Source organism: Schistocerca piceifrons, chromosome 11, assembly GCF_021461385.2.
Source record: "Schistocerca piceifrons isolate TAMUIC-IGC-003096 chromosome 11, iqSchPice1.1, whole genome shotgun sequence".
Taxonomy (NCBI): Eukaryota; Metazoa; Arthropoda; class Insecta; order Orthoptera; family Acrididae; genus Schistocerca; species Schistocerca piceifrons.
In genome coordinates, this window is record NC_060148.1 from 26,648,624 (window position 1) to 26,667,644 (window position 19,021).

At 45.3% G+C, this 19,021-nt stretch overlaps 1 protein-coding gene across 1 annotated transcript in view; it reads right to left on the minus strand.

Annotated features, from left to right (window-relative positions):
* LOC124720254 (activated Cdc42 kinase-like) overlaps window positions 1–19,021 on the minus strand; it is a 390,360-nt gene that overhangs the window by 214,905 nt on the left and 156,434 nt on the right. Inside the window, exon 9 of the mRNA XM_047245572.1 lies at window positions 9,569–9,681. Within this exon, the coding sequence (XP_047101528.1) occupies window positions 9,569–9,681 (113 nt within the window). The remainder of the gene's footprint in view (window positions 1–9,568; window positions 9,682–19,021) is intronic.

Here is a 19,021-nt window from a genome sequence, read left to right on the forward strand (position 1 = left end):
AAACTCACTCAAATCTTGCTAACTTGCTATTGTAGCAACAGTAACCAATCTAACAACTGTGCCAGACATTTGTTGTCTTATACAGGTGTTGCCGACCACAGTGCCGTATTCCGGCTGTTTACATATTTCTGTATTTGAGCACACATGGCTATACCAGTTTCTTTTTTGGTGCTCCAGTGTAGAATTCTTCATCTTTGTGTCACCTATATAATGAAGGTGCTTGTGAAATTACGAGTTTTGCGATATAATTTGTGGGTGTACCAGGCTGTTAAGTGCAGCACCCAAGTAATTTATTTTTACCTTTGTTACTTTTATTATTATTCTTTCGATTGTAAAGTACCTCATCTTTCCAGTAAATTTTCACAATTTCATGAAATCATGATTGCACTATAATCTTTTACAGTCTGCTTTATCATTAAATGTTTGTTTCATTTATACGTTGCCTTTACGATAAATTTGAACACTCACTTCCTGAAATACTAAACAATAATTATTGTCCGAGTAGATACACATGAAATGTATTAACATCTCAATTGTGATTTAATGTGTGACGTGTGTAATTTAAGCTCATCAAGTCAAGCCATTCTAATCAAGTTCCATGTAACTTGAAATAACACTTACCTTTTGTATGGGCTTTTAATGGCACTTCTCACATCACTGCTATATCGATGTCCTTTATGCAAATGTTATACTTCCCTTTGAGAATGTCTTTCGATGGCACTAGTGATTGTTTATATTCATCTTGTCCCGGTCACCATTGGCTAAATGCACTCTTTCCAGGCACGATAAACATAATTTTAAAAATACACCTGTTCTGCAGTGTTTCCACCAAACGTGTATTGCAATAGGGATGGCTGATACTTTGCCACAGATATTTTCTTGTCACAGATGTACTATTTAGTTATGGTTTCCACATCCCCCTGCCATCTCCCACTAGTGGCATTGCAGTAATGAGTTTACATACACGAAATGGTGTCAGTTTCCAGTATTGTGTGTAATTGTACCCCACTCCATTCTACATGCCTCAGGTGGGGTTAACCTTACAGATCTTGCCATACGTCATGCAGCTGAGTGACCCTCATAACTGCTTTGGCATTCGACCTTCACATGTATTCTTTTTCTTTTTCATCTTTTTAACTATGACAAGTTAATCAATTTTTAAGTTTGAATATAACTGCCAAGAGGAAAATGAGGACTTATAAGAATCATAATTTCAAAAAAGGAAAAAGCAAGCACTTATAAGGACTTTTATTGAGCAGTGTAAAAATTAAGTCCTTCTAAGCACTTTTAAGAACCGTATGAACTATGTCTTGTTGGTGATTCCACATACCCTTCATAATTTACAGTGAGAAATGGGTTATCACTTCGATGGAGTCCATGAGTGCGACTGAAGGGAGATACATACTGTAGTAACACTGTTCACGTTTTACGTCGCACTTCACTTAGCGTAGACCGGGACTATATCCTAGGCATGCCCGATGTTAACTAACTGGGCACGGCCCGTGCTGCCTGAGTTGTTGTTGTTGTTGTTGTTCCACCGGCAGAGGACGCGTCCGATTTCTCGCGTGCCCTCTGGTGGACGGGACTCTACTTGTGGCAACTACCGTCCGTGACGCGCCGTGCCGATGTGTGCCTCCCGCGATCTCTCTGGTGGCTACTGCACTCCTCCTCCTTCGGGGGGTGAAGCCACTGTGATCCACTGCGTCGGAAGGTGGAGCGTCGGGCAGGAGCGATGACCTCCACACCCATTGGAAGGCCGGAGTCAAGGGGATCTGCCAACCCTCGAGCCGGAACCTTCGAATACGGCTGGAAGTGACCCACACGAAGAGGCCCCCATCGTCCCACCACCGGAGCCCGGGACAGAACGGGTGACAAGCTGTCAAACTCCGGATCCAGTTCCACCTCGGGAGGGGCAAGTCCCAGTGGCGGGGACGATGGGGAAGGGACGACCACAGGTGAACCAGCCTCCTGAGAAACCGGGCCTGCGAGGGGAGCCAGCTCTCGCTGGGGCATCTCTGATGATGGCGATGCCGGTCTGGAGCTACTGGAGGCTGCCAAGGCTGAGAACCATCGCAGTGCGGCGGAGTCACAGTGGGGAAAGGTGGTAACGTCCCCTGAGAAACCAACACGGGTGCCAGCAATGGGGAAGCCGGTGTCTGAGAGGTCGGAGGGTGGGTGCCCAAACGTGGACATAGCTGATTTTGGTGACGACGTACCACCTGGTCACCCGCCTGCAAGGTATAGAGCCGGCGGCCATTTCGGCGCAGGACCACGGCCGGTATCCAATGTGGATTGCGACCAAACCCACGTGCCCAGACCGACATACCCAATGGAAAGCCAGGTACTCCGTTTTGCGAAGACTGGCGAGGACCGGGCCGGAGGAAGTGCAGCAGAGTCCTAGGTTGGCGCCCATGGAGGAGCTCTGCGGGGCTGTGTTCTCCCATTGGTGTGGTCCGGTATGCCGTCAGGAAAAACGTCAATGCCTCCTCCACAGGAAATTCGTGCACATACTTTTTCATCTGCGTCTTAAATGTGCGCACCATGCACTCGGCTTCCCCATTCGATTGTGGATGAAAGGGGGGAGAGCAAACGTGCCGAATACCGAAGCGCCTACAAAAATCCTGGGAGGTCTGCGAAATAAACTGCGGTCCATTGTCCGAGACCAGGGTGATTGGCAGACCTTCCACAGAAAGGATTTTTGCTTGTGCCTGGATTGCAACTTCTGAAGTGGTTGAGGAGCAGCGAACCACATATGGGAATTGGGAACAAGCATCAATGACAATGAGCCACAAGCCATTGAGAAACGGGCCCGCAAAATCAAAGTGAACATGTTCCCATGCTTGGGTTGCCGGCGGCCATGAAGAGAACGCTGCCCTGGGAGATGCCTGTTGGCTCGCACACTGGGAACAGGCGGCCACCGAGTGCTGAATTTCTCTGTCAATACCGGGCCAGTACACATGTCTGCGAGCCAAGGTTTTAGTACGGGAAACACCCCAGTGCCCCTCGTGTAATAACGTGAGGACTTCCCTTCGTAAACTTGCAGGAACAACCATGCGAGGAGTTGTATCATCGGTAACCAGAAGGAGAACTGCTTCCAAGACCGAGAGGCGGTCTCGTAGAATAAAATAATTACAAAGAGCGTCCAAGGCCCGGCCTGAAGGGCGGGATGACCACCCCTGCTGAATGAGGCAAACTACTTGCCGGAGAACCGGGTCAGCTGCCATTTCCCTGGCGACTCGAGAACTAGTGATCGGGAAGCCATCAACCGCTTGGCAGGACGCCACATCCAAATGAAAACACATAATCTCCTCTCGATCGAATTTAGGATCCGGGCCCACCGGAAGATGGCAAAGAGCGTCGGCATTGGCATGCTGTCCGGTAGGGCGAAAATGAATGTCATAATGGTACTCAGAGAGGAGCAAGGCCCAGCACTGCAGTCTGTGGGCCGCCCTATCTGGAATCTGAGAGGTGGGGCCAAATAACGATATTAACGGCTTATGGCCAGTGATTAACTGAAACTTCGTGCCATACAAGAAAGGGTGAAACTTGGTAACAGCGTAGACAATGGCCAAAGGCTCTTTTTCCACCTGGGACTAATGGGCCTGTGCGGGACTAAGAGTTTTAGACGCAAATGCCAGTGGTTGGTTGGAACGATCTGCGTTGCGATGGGCCAGGACCGCCCCCACCCCATACTGCGAAACATCTGTAGCCAGGACCAACGGCTTATGGGGGTCAAAAGTAGCCAAACAAGGCGCTGACATGAGGAAGCCCTTCAACGAGGTGAACGCTTGCTCGCACGCAGGCGACCAATCAAAAGGAACACCCTTGAGCAGAAGGCAGTACAGGGGGTGGGCTATGGTGGAAGCCTTGGGAATGAACCGGTGGTAATAGGCAATCTTGCCAAAAAAGCTTGTAACTCCTTCAGCGAAGCGGGCCGCGGAAGGTCGACGATACCTCGGACCAAACTTCCTAGCGGATGGACGCCGTACCGAGAGATTGTGTAGCCCACTTCCTCAATGGACAGTTGGAAGAAGTTCGACTTACGCAGGTTGCAACGCAAGCCCACGGACCTGAATTTGAGAAAGAGGGTGCGAAGGTTGTGCAAGTGGTCCTTCGTGCTGTGGCCCGTGACAATTATGTCGTCCAGGTAATTAATACAATGAGGGATTGTCGACGTGGCGTGCTCAAGATAACGCTGGAATATCGCCGGGGCACTGGATATTCCGAAGGCCAACCGCTGGTATTGGTAAAAGCCAAACGGGGTGTTGACGACCGCCAGCCGTTTGGAGTCCTCATCAAGTGGTATCTGATGATAAGCCTCCGAAAGATCGATTTTCGAAAAATATTGGCCTCCCGCCACAGCGGAGAACAATTCATCAGCACGAGGCAAAGGATAGGTGTCCACTACCAATTGGGAATTAATGGTGGCCTTGAAATCGCCACAAAGACGTAATTTTCCCGAGAGTTTCCTGACAATAACGCGGGGCGAAGCCCACTCACTAGAAGAAATGGGAAGAACGACCCCTAGGGCTGTCAGCCGGTCTAGCTCTGCTTTTACCTGAGGGTGGAGAGCCAAGGGGATCTGCCTCGCGTGTAGAAAACACGGGTGAGCCGATGCCTGCAACGTTAAGTGAGCTTCAAAGTCTGAAACACGCCCCAGGCCCTCCTCAAAGATATCTAGAAAGTCTGAGATCAAAGATTCCAATGATTGATAGGGAACGTCTTCGGAGACCAACTGTATGGTGTCAGCGATAGAAAAACCGGAAGCTTGAAAGGCATCCAGGCCAAAAAGGTTAGCTGAGCTCGCATCACTGACAACAATAAAAGTAACAGGCCGAGTGACTGATTTGTAAGTCACGTCAGTAGTGAATTGACCCAGTAGGGGAATGAACTGTTTACCATAACCGCGTAGACGCCGGTAAACTGGCGCCAACGAGGGCGATCCAAGGTCGGAATAAGTTTGTGCATTCAAATATGAAACTGCGGCCCCCATTCTACTTGCAGTTGTAACCGGCGCGACCGAACCGACACCTCGATAAAGAGTTTGCATGCCGATGCGTCGGGAGCCTGGCCCGATGAAACTTCTTGAATGTCAACATCCATGTCCTCTGTACCTGCTTCCTTTGATTCGTTTGAGGCTGAGAGGCAAACTTTAGCAATGTGACCTTTTTTATTACATTTGTGACAAACGGCCCAACGCTGGAGGCACTCCGACCAATCGTGGTGTATATAGCACAACGCACAGGACGGCAACAGGGGCCGGCGGCCAGAACTCTGTTTACGTGCCGTGCAGGAGCGGCCGTAACGGCCGGATTGTACCGCTCGCACGTCGTCCACCCCGGACACAGTGGACGCGGCCGCGCCGCCCCGAACCTCAGCGACGTCGCACCACGCTTCCAGCTGTTGACCTGCTGCGTGAGAGACTTCATACGATTGAGCAATGGACAGGACTTCTTCGAGGGAAGGGTCTTCTAACTGTAGGGCCCGTTGCCGGACCTCCCTATCAGGAGCCGAATGAACAATGACGTCACGTACCATAACGTGGGCATACGACTCTCGCAACTGCTCCGTGACAAAATGACACTTGCGACTAAGACCGTGCAGGGTAGCGGCCCGCGCCCGGTAAGACTGACGGGGCTGAGGCATTGATAGAACTCGACCCTAGCCACCACAACATGAAGACAGCAATGAACAAAGTGCGTCAAAAGACAAGGACGAGGGTTCCTGCAACGGCACTAGCTGCCGCAAAACTTGATACAGCAAGGGAGATATCCAAGACAAGAAGAGAGCACGACATAACTCCGCATCGGCAACATGAAACGCCTGGAAATGCTGCCGAAGGTGATGTTCATATGCGTCCCAATCCTCCGCCGTCTCGTCATACGGGGGAAAGGGAGGAGGGAACGGCGCTGGAGCAGACTGCGTGGAGAGCAATGCCGGAAGCACTTGTTTTATGGTGGCCATGAGTTCCGTCTGCTGCTCAACCAAAACCCGCAATAAATCCTCCATGCCGTGGATAAGCTGCGAACCTAGAACAACGACGCAACACGCGAAAGAACGGCCCTACTCGTCGCCAATTGTGTAGTAACACTGTTCACGTTTTACGTCGCACTTCACTTAGCCTAGACCGGGACTGTATCCTAGGCATGCCCGATGTTAACTGACTGGGCACGGCCCGTGCTGCCCGAGTTGTTGTTGTTGTTGTTGTTGTTCCACCGGCAGAGGTTGTGTCCGAATTCTCGCGTGCCCTCTGGTGGAAGGGACTCTACTTGCGGCAACTACTGTCCGTGACGCGCCGTGCCGATGTGCGCCTCCCATGATCTTTCTGGTGGCTACTGCACATACAATGCTCATACAGGGTGTCTCGAGTATTTTAGCCACAAATGAAAGGGACGAGTAGAGGACAATGAAAAAAGCACATAATCCTAATAAAAACAGGTCTGCAAATCAACAGTTTACCCAACACAACTCAGTGCATGAACACATTATATCAAAGTGTCTGAGACTCCAAACTGCAGATACGCACTTAAGGACAAATTCATTACAGCAGCTGCTACACGTGGCCACCATTCATGCAAAGATAGGCTTCAGCATGCCTCCTTGTTGATGTCCGTACATATTCAAAAATTGTAAGCGTGTTCTGAATGCACTGAAAACCAATCACAATTCATTCCCAGAGTTCAGTGATGCTATAAACAGTGTTTAAATACCCACGTACAAACAAATCCAATACAATGAAGTCATGGGAGCTGCAAAGCCACAGTATCGACAAGCCACACCTGATGTAACTGTCGTCAAAGATCTGTGTTGTATATTCCTGAACAGCCACATTAAAGCATACTCGACTAACTGACAGCAAACGGAAGCAATTAAGAGTAAGATTTAACATACCGCAGAAAAGGTCTTTGGAGATGGAAGTATGAGCTTGAATTATTTTGATGATGGGGAAGGAAATCGGATGTGCCCTTTCAAAGAAACCATATCAGTAATTGCCTGCAGCAATTTAGGGAAATCGTGGGATGCCCAGATGTGGATCTGAACCAATGTCGTACAGAATGTGAGTCCCATGTCCTAACCACTTCACCACATCATTTGGCACGCCAACAACGATGGCCGCCAGCAAAACTGCGGCATAAATATAGCCTCTGACATTTACAGTATTGTAGTAGCACAGACACAACAGCACTCGGACATATATCTTATCGGGGAAACCCTTCATTTCCGGGCCTATGTTCATTACAACTATTTTCTCATTTCAATGTCCTCTACTTCCCCTTTCATTTGTACCTATAATAGACAAATATCCTGTAATGGGGAGAAAGAAAGAAAGAAACCATTCTTATAGACACACCGCAGAGTACTGGACAGCTTTAGATGTTGTACTCACACTGTACTGCCCTGTATTTAGAAAGGTGCCCTTTTCAGACACTATGTGATCAAAAGTATCCAAACACCTAGCTGAAAATGACTTACAAGTTCGTGGCGACCTCCATCGGTAATGCTGGTATCCAATATGATGTTGGACCACCCTTAGCCTTGATGACAGCTTCCACTCTAGCAGCCATACGTTCAATCAGGTGCTGGAAGGTTTCTTGGGAAATGGCAGCCCATTCTTCACAGAGAGATGCTCTGAGGAGAAGTATCCTTGTCGGTCGGTGAGGCCTGGCACGAAGTCGGCGTTCCAAAACATCCCAAAGGTGTTCTATAGGATTCAAGTCAGGACTCTGTGCAGGCCAGTCAATTACAGGGATGTTATTGTCCTGTAACCACTCCGCCACAGGCCGTGCATTATGAACAGGTGCTCGACCGTGGTGAAAGATGCAATCGCCATCCCAGAATTGCTCTTCAACAGTGGGAAGCAAGAAGGTGCTTAAAACATCAGTGTAGACCTGCACTGTGATAGTGCCATCCAAAACAACAAGGGGTGCAAGCCTCCTCCATGAAAAACGCGACCACACCATAACACCATCGCCTCTGAATTTTAACTGTTGGCACTACACACGCTGCCAGATGATGTTCACCGAGCATTCGCCATACCCACACCATACGATCGGATCGCCACATTGTTTACCGTCATTCGTCACTCCACACAACGGTTTTCCACTGTTGAGTCGTCCAATGTTTACGTTCCTTACATCAAGCGAGGCGTCGTTTGGCATTTACCGGCATGGTGTGTGGCTTACAAGCAGCTGCTCAACTGTGAAATCAAAGTTTTCTCACCTCCCGCCTAACTGTCATAGAACTTGCAGTGGATCCTGATGCAGTTTTGAATTCTTGTGTGATGGTCTGGATAGATGTCTGCCTATTAAACATTATGACCCTCTTCAACTGTCGGTGGTCTCAGTCAACAGACGACGTGAGCCTGTACGCTTTTGTGCTGTACGTGTGCCTTCACGTTTCCACTTCACTATCACATCAGAAACAGTGGACCTAGGGAGGTTTAGGAGTGTGGAAATCTCTCGTACAGACTTATGACACAAGTGACACCCAATCACCTGACCACATTCCAAGTCCGTGAGTTCCGTGGAGCGACCCATTCTGCTCTCTCACGATGTCTAATGACTACTGAGGTCGCTGATATGGAGTACCTGGCAGTAGGTGGCAGCACAATGCAGCTAATATGAAAAACGTATGTTTTTGGGGGTGTCCGCATACTTTTGATCATATAGTGTACATGTTGTAATGTAATTAACTGTTGGAGATAAAGTTTATCTCATGCAAAAAGTAAGGTTCCCACAGTAAAGAGTTAAGATAACTTCATCATGTTGTCAAAAAATGTGTTTAATTTATTTAATTATGAATATTTTATTTTATGATAAATAATGGACTTGTTTAAGATGTTAAATACTGTATATTTATATATATTTATTTGTGTGTATCTTTGGAGTTTATTAAGATCAGTAGACCAAAGAATCTAGACTGCAGGAATGTCTGCAACTTCCGGGCACATGTTGGCTTGCCCGCCACTTCTTTGTCTGTATTGAAGGGAGATGGACATATTTATGTGACAAGTGCAGTATAATGCATTTAGAGTATCAAGGTTCATTGTGAAAATGGTGTAGTTACCAATAAAAAGTATGAATAAATATAATTTTTAGCTGGAAGTATTTCAGATCCGGTAATGTTTATTTCAAACAGGAAGAAAACCCAGGCAATGCTTGTTGGAATGATTATTTTGCAGACAAAACTTCCGAGAACCCCTAGACAAACGAGATCTGGAGTGTGTAATCTTTGAGCAGCTGTTAATAAATAAGTCTTGCTGAAAGTGTGCTGCAACTACTCGTATTATACTCATTCAAAAACACGTGGTGAGAGTGTGGTCCTACCACAATATACCGCGTAAGATTCCACAATTTTTCAGTTATCAAGAAACGAGATAGGTAACAACCAGTACAGTGTGCAAGATTAGCAAGTAGTGTGTTACGTCCCTGACTGTGTGCTTCTGTCCGTTTAGATGCTGCCATAACTACAGTGGCGAGTGTGGCCACACCCAATTTAGAAGACAGTCTCACGGTGTGGCTGGCGACTGTCTTCTACACTGCCCCCCACTGCGGCAGTGCCCACTCACCCCTTGTCGAGCACGGTGATGACGTCACCCACGCGGTACAGCAGCTGCTCCCTCTTGGCCTTTGCAGGCTCCTCGCAGCAGTCTTGGACGGCTTGCACCTGCTCCGGTTTGCACTGCAACAGCACAAAAGACAAAGTTACACTTACTACATTCAAACAAACTTTTCATGTACACTACTGTTCACAAAAAGTGAAACACTCAGGACCAGTGGTTAGCAACAAGTCACGATAGGAGGATGTGTGGAACAGCAGAACCGTAATAAGTGATTTAAATGGCAGAGGAGGTATGCACGTAGGACCGACAGTGCCGTCTTTTGTTTGGTCGGACAGGTCAGTGTTATGCAGTGCTCAGTCGGTGCGGGGCTGTCGTTGTTGTTGTGGTCTTCAGTCCTGAGACTGGTTTGATGCAGCTCTCCATGCTACTCTATCCTGTGCAAGCTTCTTCATCTCCCAGTACTTACTGCAGCCTACATCCTTATGAATCTGCTTATTGTATTCATCTCTTGGTCTCCCTCTACAATTTTTACCCTCCACGCTGCCCTCCAGTACTAAATTCGTGATCCATTGATGCCTCAGAACATGTCCGACCACAAACTCCTCTTCTCCCCAATTCTATTCAATACCTCCTCATTAGTTACGTGATCTACCCAACTAATCTTCAGCATTCTTCTGTAGCACCACATTTCGAAAGCTTCTATTCTATTCTGGTCTAAACTACTTATCGTCCACATTTCACTTCCATACATGGCCACACTCCACACAAATACTTTCAGAAACGACTTCCTGACATTTAAATCTATACTCGATATTAACAAATTTCTCTTCTTCAGAAACACTTTCCTCGCCATTGCCAGTCTACATTTTATAAACTCTCTACTTCGACCATCATCAGTTATTTTGCTCCCCAAATAGCAAAACTCCTTTACTACTTTAAGTGTCTCATTTCCTAATCTAATTCCCTCAGCATCACCCGACTTAATTCGACTACACTCCATTATCCTCGTTTTGCTTTTGTCGATGTTCATCTTATATCCTCCTTTCAAGACACTGTCCAGTCTGTTCAACTGCTCTTCCAAGTCCTTTGAAGTCCTTTGCTGTCTCTGACAGAATTACAATTTCATCGGCAAACCTCAAAGTTTTTATTTCTTCTCCACGGATTTTAATACCTACTTTGAACTTTTCTTTTGTTTCCTTTATTGCTTGCAAAATATACAGATTGAATAACATCAGGGAGAAGCTACAACCCTGTCTCACTCCCTTCACAACCACTGCTTCCCTTTCATGCCCCTCTACTCTTATAACTGCCATCTGGTTTCTGTACAAATTGTAAATAGCCTTTCGCTCCTTGTATTTTGCCCCTGCTACCTTCAGAATTTGAAAGAGAGTATTCCAGACAACATTGTCAAAAGCTTTCTCTATGTCTACAAATGCTAGAAATGAAGGTTTGCCTTTCCTTAATCTTTCTTCTAAGATTAGTCGTAGAGTCAGTATTGCCTCTGGCGTTCCAACATTTCTACGGAATCGAAACTGATCTTCTCCGAGGTCGGCTTCTGTCAGTTTTTCCATTCGTCTGTAAAGAAGTCGCATTAGTATTTTGCATCTGTGACTTATTAAACTGATAGTTCAGTAATTTTCACATCCGTCAACACCTGCTTTCTTTGGGATTGGAATTATTATATTCTTCTTGAAGTCTGTGGGTATTTCGCCTGTCTCATACATCTTGCTCACCAGATGGTAGAGTTTTGGCATGACTGGCTCTCCCAAGGCCATCAGTAGTTCTAACGGAATGTTGTCTACTCCTGGGGCCTTGTTTTGACTTGGGTCTTTCAGTGTCAAACTCTTCACGCAGTATCGTATCTCCCATTTCATCTTCATCTGCATCCTCTTCCATTTCCATAATATTGTCCTCAAGTACATCACCCTTGTATAGATCCTCTATATACTCCTTCCACCTTTCTGCTTTCCCTTCTTTGCTTAGAACTGGGTTTTCATCAAAGCTCTTGATATTCATACAAGTGGTTCTCCTTTCTCCTAAGCTCTCTTTAATTTTCCTGTAGGCAGTATCTATCTTACCCCTAGTGAGATAAGCCTCTACATCCTTACATTTGTCCTCTAGCCATCCCTGCTTAGCCATTTTGCACTTCCTCTCGATATCATTTTCGAGACGTTTTTATTCCTTTTTGCCTGCTTCATTTACTGCATTTTTATATTTTCTCCTTTCATCAATTAAATTCAATATCGCTTCTGTTACCCAAGGGTTTCTACTAGCCCTCGTCTTTTTACCTATTTGATCCTCTGTTGCCTTCACTATTTCACCCCTCAAAGCTACCCATTCTTCTTCTACTGTATTTATTTCCCCCATTCCTGCCAATTGTTCCCTTATGATCTCCCTGAAAGTCAGTACGACCTCTGGTTTAGTCAGTTTATCCAGGTCCCATCTCCTTAAATTCCCACCTATGAAACAAAAATGTGTAACCGAGTACTACTACGCCCCACCAACATTGCAACGTGTAATACCAGTATGCAAGTGCATTCAATTGGTTTCTGGGAGGCAGGTCTCTCATTCTGTGAAATTTGTGCTTGAACAGGGCACACTGGTTCAACAGTGAAGTGTATGTGGAACCAGAGGAGAGAAGAGGGCCATACACACTGACAGGGAATTGGACGATACAACGTGTCATGGCGCAAGATGACAGTCATCTTGCCCACTTCAGGATAGTGGATCAAACAGCTTCGTCTACAGTGTCGGCACGATGTCAGAGCACTGGACACGGTCGCATCGACTGTTCGACACCGTCTTCTGCGAGATGGACTGGCGGCACATGTGCCATTGTGTCAGCTTCCGCTGACCGGAACCCTGCCAATGCCGCAGACTGCAATGTTTAGTTTTAGTTTAGTTATGTCATTTTCCGTAGATCATTTTCCCAATTATTTTATCGATATGATGTGGAACAAGTCAGATTATAAGATATACACTCGTCCTCATAAATTAAGGATAATTGCAGAATGTGGTGCCACACAACGTGGCACTACATAAAACTGGTGTTAATAGCATAGGCACATAGAGAACACACATGACACAGATCTGTAAGTTCACGGTATTGGTGATATGTTGAGAAAACCGTCCCGAAACACATGTGCTACCAAACGCCACTGTTTCCTGCGCATGTACCCCGACATCAGTATGGGATATGATCACCATGCACACGTACACAGGCCGCACAACGGGTTGGCATACTCTGGATCAGGTGGTCGAGCAGCTGCTGGGGTATAGCCTCCCATTCTTGCACCAGTGCCTGTCGGAGCTCCTGAAGTGTCGTAGGGGTTTGAAGACGTGCAGCGATACGTCGACCGAGAGCATCCCAGACGTGCACCATGGGGTTTAGGTCTGGAGAACAGGCAGGCCACTCCTTGCCTGATATCTTCTGTTTCAAGGTACTCCTCCACGATGGCAGCTCGGTCAGGAGGGAGGTGGGACCCACTGCACCCGTGAAAAGGCAAACATACTGGTGCAAAATGACGTCCCGATACACCTGACCTGTTACAGTTCCTCTGTCAAAGACTTGCAGAGGTGTACGTGCACAAATCATAATCCCACCCCACACCATCAAACAACGACGTCCATACAGGTCCCTTTCAAGGACATTAAGGGATTGGTACCTGATTCCTGGTTCACGCCAGATGAAAACCCGGCGAGAATCACTTTTCAGACTATACGTGGACCCGTCCATGAACAGAACCTGGGACCACTGTTCCAATGACCAGGTACTGTGTTCTTGACACCAGGCTTTAGGGGCTATCCTGTGATCAAGGGTCAGTGGAATGCACCTTGCAGGTCTCTGGGCGAGTAAACCGTGTCTGTTCAGTGGTCTGTAGACTGTGTGTCTGGAGACAACTGTTCCAGTGGCTGCGGTAAGGTCCCGAGCGAGGCTACCTGCAGTACTCCGTGGCCGTCTGCGGGCACTGATGGTGAGATATCGGTCTTCTTGTGGTGTTGTACACTGTGGACGTCCCGTACTGTAGCACCTGGACACGTTTCCTGTCTGCTGGAACCGTTGCCATAATCTTGAGATGACACTTTGTGGCACACGGAGGGCCCGTGCTACGACCTGCTGTGTTTGACCAGCCTCCAGTCACCCTAGTATTCTACCCCTCATATTATCATCAATATTTTCAACACACAGTCACCAGTAGCACGTCTGAAAATATCTGCACACTTACTCGCTACACCGTACTCTGACACGCACCAACACACCTCTGTGTATGTGGACTGCTGCCAGCACCACCGTGTGATGACCGCAGGTCAAATTCACCGTTTGGTCATACCCTGAGGTGATTTGAACCCACAAACCACCCACGAGAGCATTGTTTCACCATGTATCACCATTTTTCTTAATTTATGATTGTATATACACACATCAATAGTGCTAATATTAATATTACTGAAATTTTTAGTTCTACACATGCAACTACATTTAAAGGTACAATTTATTTTTTATTTATTTATTTATTTTTACCAATTCTGAAACAGAAACTTGTCCATGGAATAGAAGGAGTTGTCCAAAAGAAATGATTTTAAGCTACATTTAAAACTTGGTCTGCTACCTGCCAGATGCTTTATGCTGTTGGGCAAATGATCAAACATTTTTGTTGCTGAATAATGTACTCCTTTTTGAGGAACTGACAGCTTCAATAACAGATAGGAAGCATCATTTTTCCTTCTAGTGTTGTACGTACGAAGATTACTGTTCTTCGCGACTGAGATGCGATTATTTATAACGAATCTCATTAGCGAATATATGTACTCTGATGGTGCAGTTAAAACACCTAACTCCTTGAATAGATGCCTACATGACGTCCTTGGATGAACACCACTAATTATTCTCACTGCTGTCTTTTGCGCTATCAGTACTTTATGTCTAAGTGGTGAGTTACACCAGAAAACTATTCCATAAGACACAACTGAGTGGAAATATGCAAAGTACATTAGGAGGCTGATCTGTTTATTACCAAGACTAGCGATTATACGAAGAGCGAAAGAAGCTGAACTTAATTGTTTGAGAAGCTCAGTAATACGCTTCTTCCAGTTCAAGTTGTCATCAATGTTAACACCAAAAATTTCAAGAAATCTACCGTGTTAACTGAGCCCTGTTCATATGCTACATTAATTGTCGGTATGACTCTGTTCGGTGTACAGAACTGGATATAGCGAGTATTTTCAATTTCAAAATCAAGGGGAAGTCCATTTTCTGAAAGACATCCTTTTTTTAAAGACATCCTTAACAATATCTTCAGCTGCTTTTTCTGGAATGGGATTTATTATAACACTCGTGTCATCTGCAAAAAGTACTAGTTCAGCTTTCTGAACGTTAAGTGGGAGGTCATTCACATGAATAACGAACAGCAGAGGACCTAAAACTGAACCCTGTGGGACTCCCTTTGTGATACCTCCCCATTCACTAGAATTTACCACCCTCCCAAAATTATTTGTGTTATTCAGCACAACTTTTTGCTTTCTGTTCATTAAGTATGATTCAAACCAGCTGTGTGTATAGCCTTCAATTCCATAAAGCCTGAGTTTTTCTAAGGGTGTGACATGATCCACACAGTCAAATGCCTTGGAAAGATCACAAAAAATTCCAACTGGCAATAATTTGTTATTTAGGGTTTGTACTATTTGATGGGTAAATGTGTAGATAGTATTCTCAGTCAAGTAATCCTTCTGGAATCTGAACTGTGACATGCTGAGTAAATTATTTTCACTTAAATGTGAGACTACTTTTGAATACATAACTTTTTCGAATATTTTAGAAAATGAAGTCAGCGATGAGATTGGTCTATAATTATTTAAGTCACTCTTGTCCCCTTTCTTATGAAGAGGCCTGACAATTGCGTATTTCAACCTGTCTGGAAAAATTCCCTGTGCCAACACCTGAATGCTGACATTGACGTGCTGAGTGGCAAAATATAGTGTTTTTGAACAAGTCACACTTCAACTTGTCCTTCAGTGATGGCCAAATATCTATCCGACACCACCGTGCTGAAAACAGTGAGGCAGACAGTAATTTTGAGCAGCACAGCAAAGAAACACCAAGTGCAGTAATTTGGCGTGCATCTGTCTGAAACACACAATCTCGCACGCTACGTCTTGACAGCAATCTGAACAGCTACCGCTAGATTGGGGGGATTTTACAGCTTGTGCCACTGCCCCTCCTGTAGGTCATTCCACATGCAATATTTCAGCAGGACAATGCCTGGTCGCACATGCAAAGGAATGCGCAAACCTTTTTGGAAGGACAGCAGGTACCAGTGCATCCCTGGCCCGCCCACTTGCCTGACATGTCGCACATCGTACACGTCTGGCATACGGTCTACATCTCATCTACACCTACGTGATTACTCTGCTATTCACAACAAAGTTCAATGAACCACCTTCAAGCTGTCTCTCTACCATTCCACTCTCTAATGGCACGCAGGAAAAACGAGCACTTAAATTTTTACGTGTGAGCCCTGATTTCTCTTATTTTATCGTGATGACCATTTCTCCCTACGTAGGTGGGTGCCAACAGAAGGTTTTCGCAATCCAAGGAGAAAACTGGTGATTGAAATTTCAAGAGAATATCCCGTCGCAACAAAAAACGCCTTTGTTTTAATGATTGCCACTCCAATTCAGATATCATGTCTGTGACACTATAACCCCTATTTCACGATAATACAAAACAAGCTACCCTTCTTTGTACTTTTTTGATGTCATCCGTCAGTCCCACCTGATGCGGATCCCACACCGCACAGCTATACTCCAGAACAAGCGTGGTGTAAGCAGTCTCTTTAGTGATGTGTTGCACCTTCTAAGTGTTCTGCCAATGAATATTATTTATGTGATCTTTCCAATTGAGGTTATTTGTAATTGTAATCCCTAAGTATTTACTTGAATTTATAGCCTTCAGATTTGTGTGACTTATTGCGTAATCGAAATTTGGCTGCAGAATGAGATTTTCACTCTGCAGCGGAGTGTGCGCTGATATGAAACTTCCTGGTGGTTTAAAACTGTGTGCCCGACAGAGACTCGAACTCTGGACCTTTGCCTTTCGCGAGCAAGTGCTCTCCCATCTGAGCTACCGAAGCACGACTCACGCCCGGTCCTCACAGCTTTACTTCTGCCATTATCTCGTCTCCTACCTTCCAAACTATACAGAAGCTCTCCTCTCGCAGGACGAGATACTGGCAGAAGTAAAGCTGTGAGGACCGGGCATGAGTTGTGCTTCGGTAGCTCAGATGGTAGATCACTTGCCTGTGAAAGGCAAAGGTCCCGAGTTCGAGTCTCGGTCGGGCACACAGTTTTAATCTGCCAGGAAGTTTGAAATTTGGCTGATTTCTTTTAGTACTCATGTGAGTAACTTCACACTTTTCCTTATTCAGGATCATTGCCACGTTTCACACCATACAGATATCTTATCCAAATCATTTTGCAATTCGTTTTGATCATCTGATGACTTTACAAGACGGTAAATGACAGCATCATCTGCAAACAATCTACGACGGCTACTCAGATTGTCTCCTATGTCGTTAATATAGATCAGAAACAATAGAGGGCCTATAACACTTTCTTGGGGAACGCCGGATATTACTTCTGTTTAACTCGATGTCTTTCCGTATATTACTATGAACATGACATTTCTGACATGAAATCACAAATCCAGTCACACAACTGAGGCGATACTCCGTAGGCACACTGTTTGGTTAGAAAATGTTTGTGAGGAACGCTGTTGAATGCCTTCTGGAAATCTAAAAATATGGAATCAATTTGACATCCCCTGTCGATAGCACTTATTACTTCACGAATATAAAGAGCTAGTTATGTTTTACAAGACTGATATTTTCTGAAACTGTGCTGACTACGTGTCAATAAATGAGTCGCTCAGCAACTTGTTCATTCGAGTCCTCCTGTAGCGACAGTTGCTGCTTTGTGGACATATCTACCAACTGTGTGGCAGAGAATTCCCCACCAGCATATTCGGGAACTCTTTGGTTTCGTGCCACGATGTATAGTGGCCCCGATTGCAGCACGCAGTTGTGCTGCTCTGTACCGAATTTCCAGTCACAGTGCACGTAAAGATTTGTAAATTTAATCATTTTTGTACAGTCGTGTCGCTAATCAGTGGAATAAATTTCATTGCGATTGCATCTCTCAGTCTCGGTGTTTCATTTCTCCATACAGTACTGCATCTTCACAATAACTGTTACCGGCACACTCTAGTGCAGCGGTTGTCAAACATTTTTGCTCACGAGCCGATACTGGCATTAAGAGGAAGTACCTTGGGTTGCATATGCACGAATCTTATTATTTATCGGTAACCTGTGTAAATGGGTGTGTTATGAGTCTCCAATAGACTGGCTAACCAAACAACATTTGCTGAAGTAGTTGATTGTTAAAAGTTGGCAACATTCGCAACACTTCTTATCAACTGTTCTCAGATTGCTGCCACCCAGAGTGATCCCACAGTTGTGACACACTTATTGCCTGACAAACTGTTGTTATGTTATCTGAGTGAAAAGTTGGTTTTCAGAAAGGCTTTTCAACAGAAAATGCTATATCCGCTTTCACTGATCAAATATTAAATGCTCTGAATAACCGGACATCACTCATTGGTATTTTTTGTGATCTCTCAAAGGCCTTCGATTGTGTAAATCAGGGATTCCCAAAGTGGTCGATATCAACCCCTTGGGGTCAATGTCGGTTTCCTAGGGGTCGACATAAACGAAAACTGATTTTGGGGGTCGACGAGGTCTAAAAATCGACCCCTATTAAATTAACACAAGTTCTTATTTGAAACTTTCAAGATAGGTAGGTACTGTATTGTTTATGTTGTGTTACGTGTACGAAGAATAATTAATATTTTTGTAGGAAATAGCATTGTTGTAGTAATGTAAAGTTTCAAGTTTGTACAAGATGAAAAACTTGGCAAGTCTGTGTGGACAAGTTTGTGCAAGATAATGAGTTCGAGCGTACGTCTTTCAGGCGCGTTTTGACTTGCTCTCTATTTGACACTATTTGGGGGTCTGAGGTAACAGTTCATTTTGGAAAAGGGGTCACTTGTCCAAAATAGTTTGGGGATCCCTGGTGTAAATCATGGAATTCTTTCAGATAAGCTAAATCATTACGGTTTGAGTGGGGCAGTGCACAAATGGTTTAATTCATACTTAACTGGAAGAATGCAGAAAGTTGAAATAAGTGGTTCATGTAATGTTAAAACAACAGCTGATTCCCCAAACTGGGGGGGCTACCAAGTACGGGGTCCCACAGGGTTCGGTCTTAGGTCCTTTACTGTTCTTGATATACATTAATGACTTACCATTCCACATTGATGAAGATGCAAAGTTAGTTCTTTTTGCTGATGATACAAGTATAGTAATAACATCCAAAAACCAAGAACTAAGTGATGTAACTGTAAAT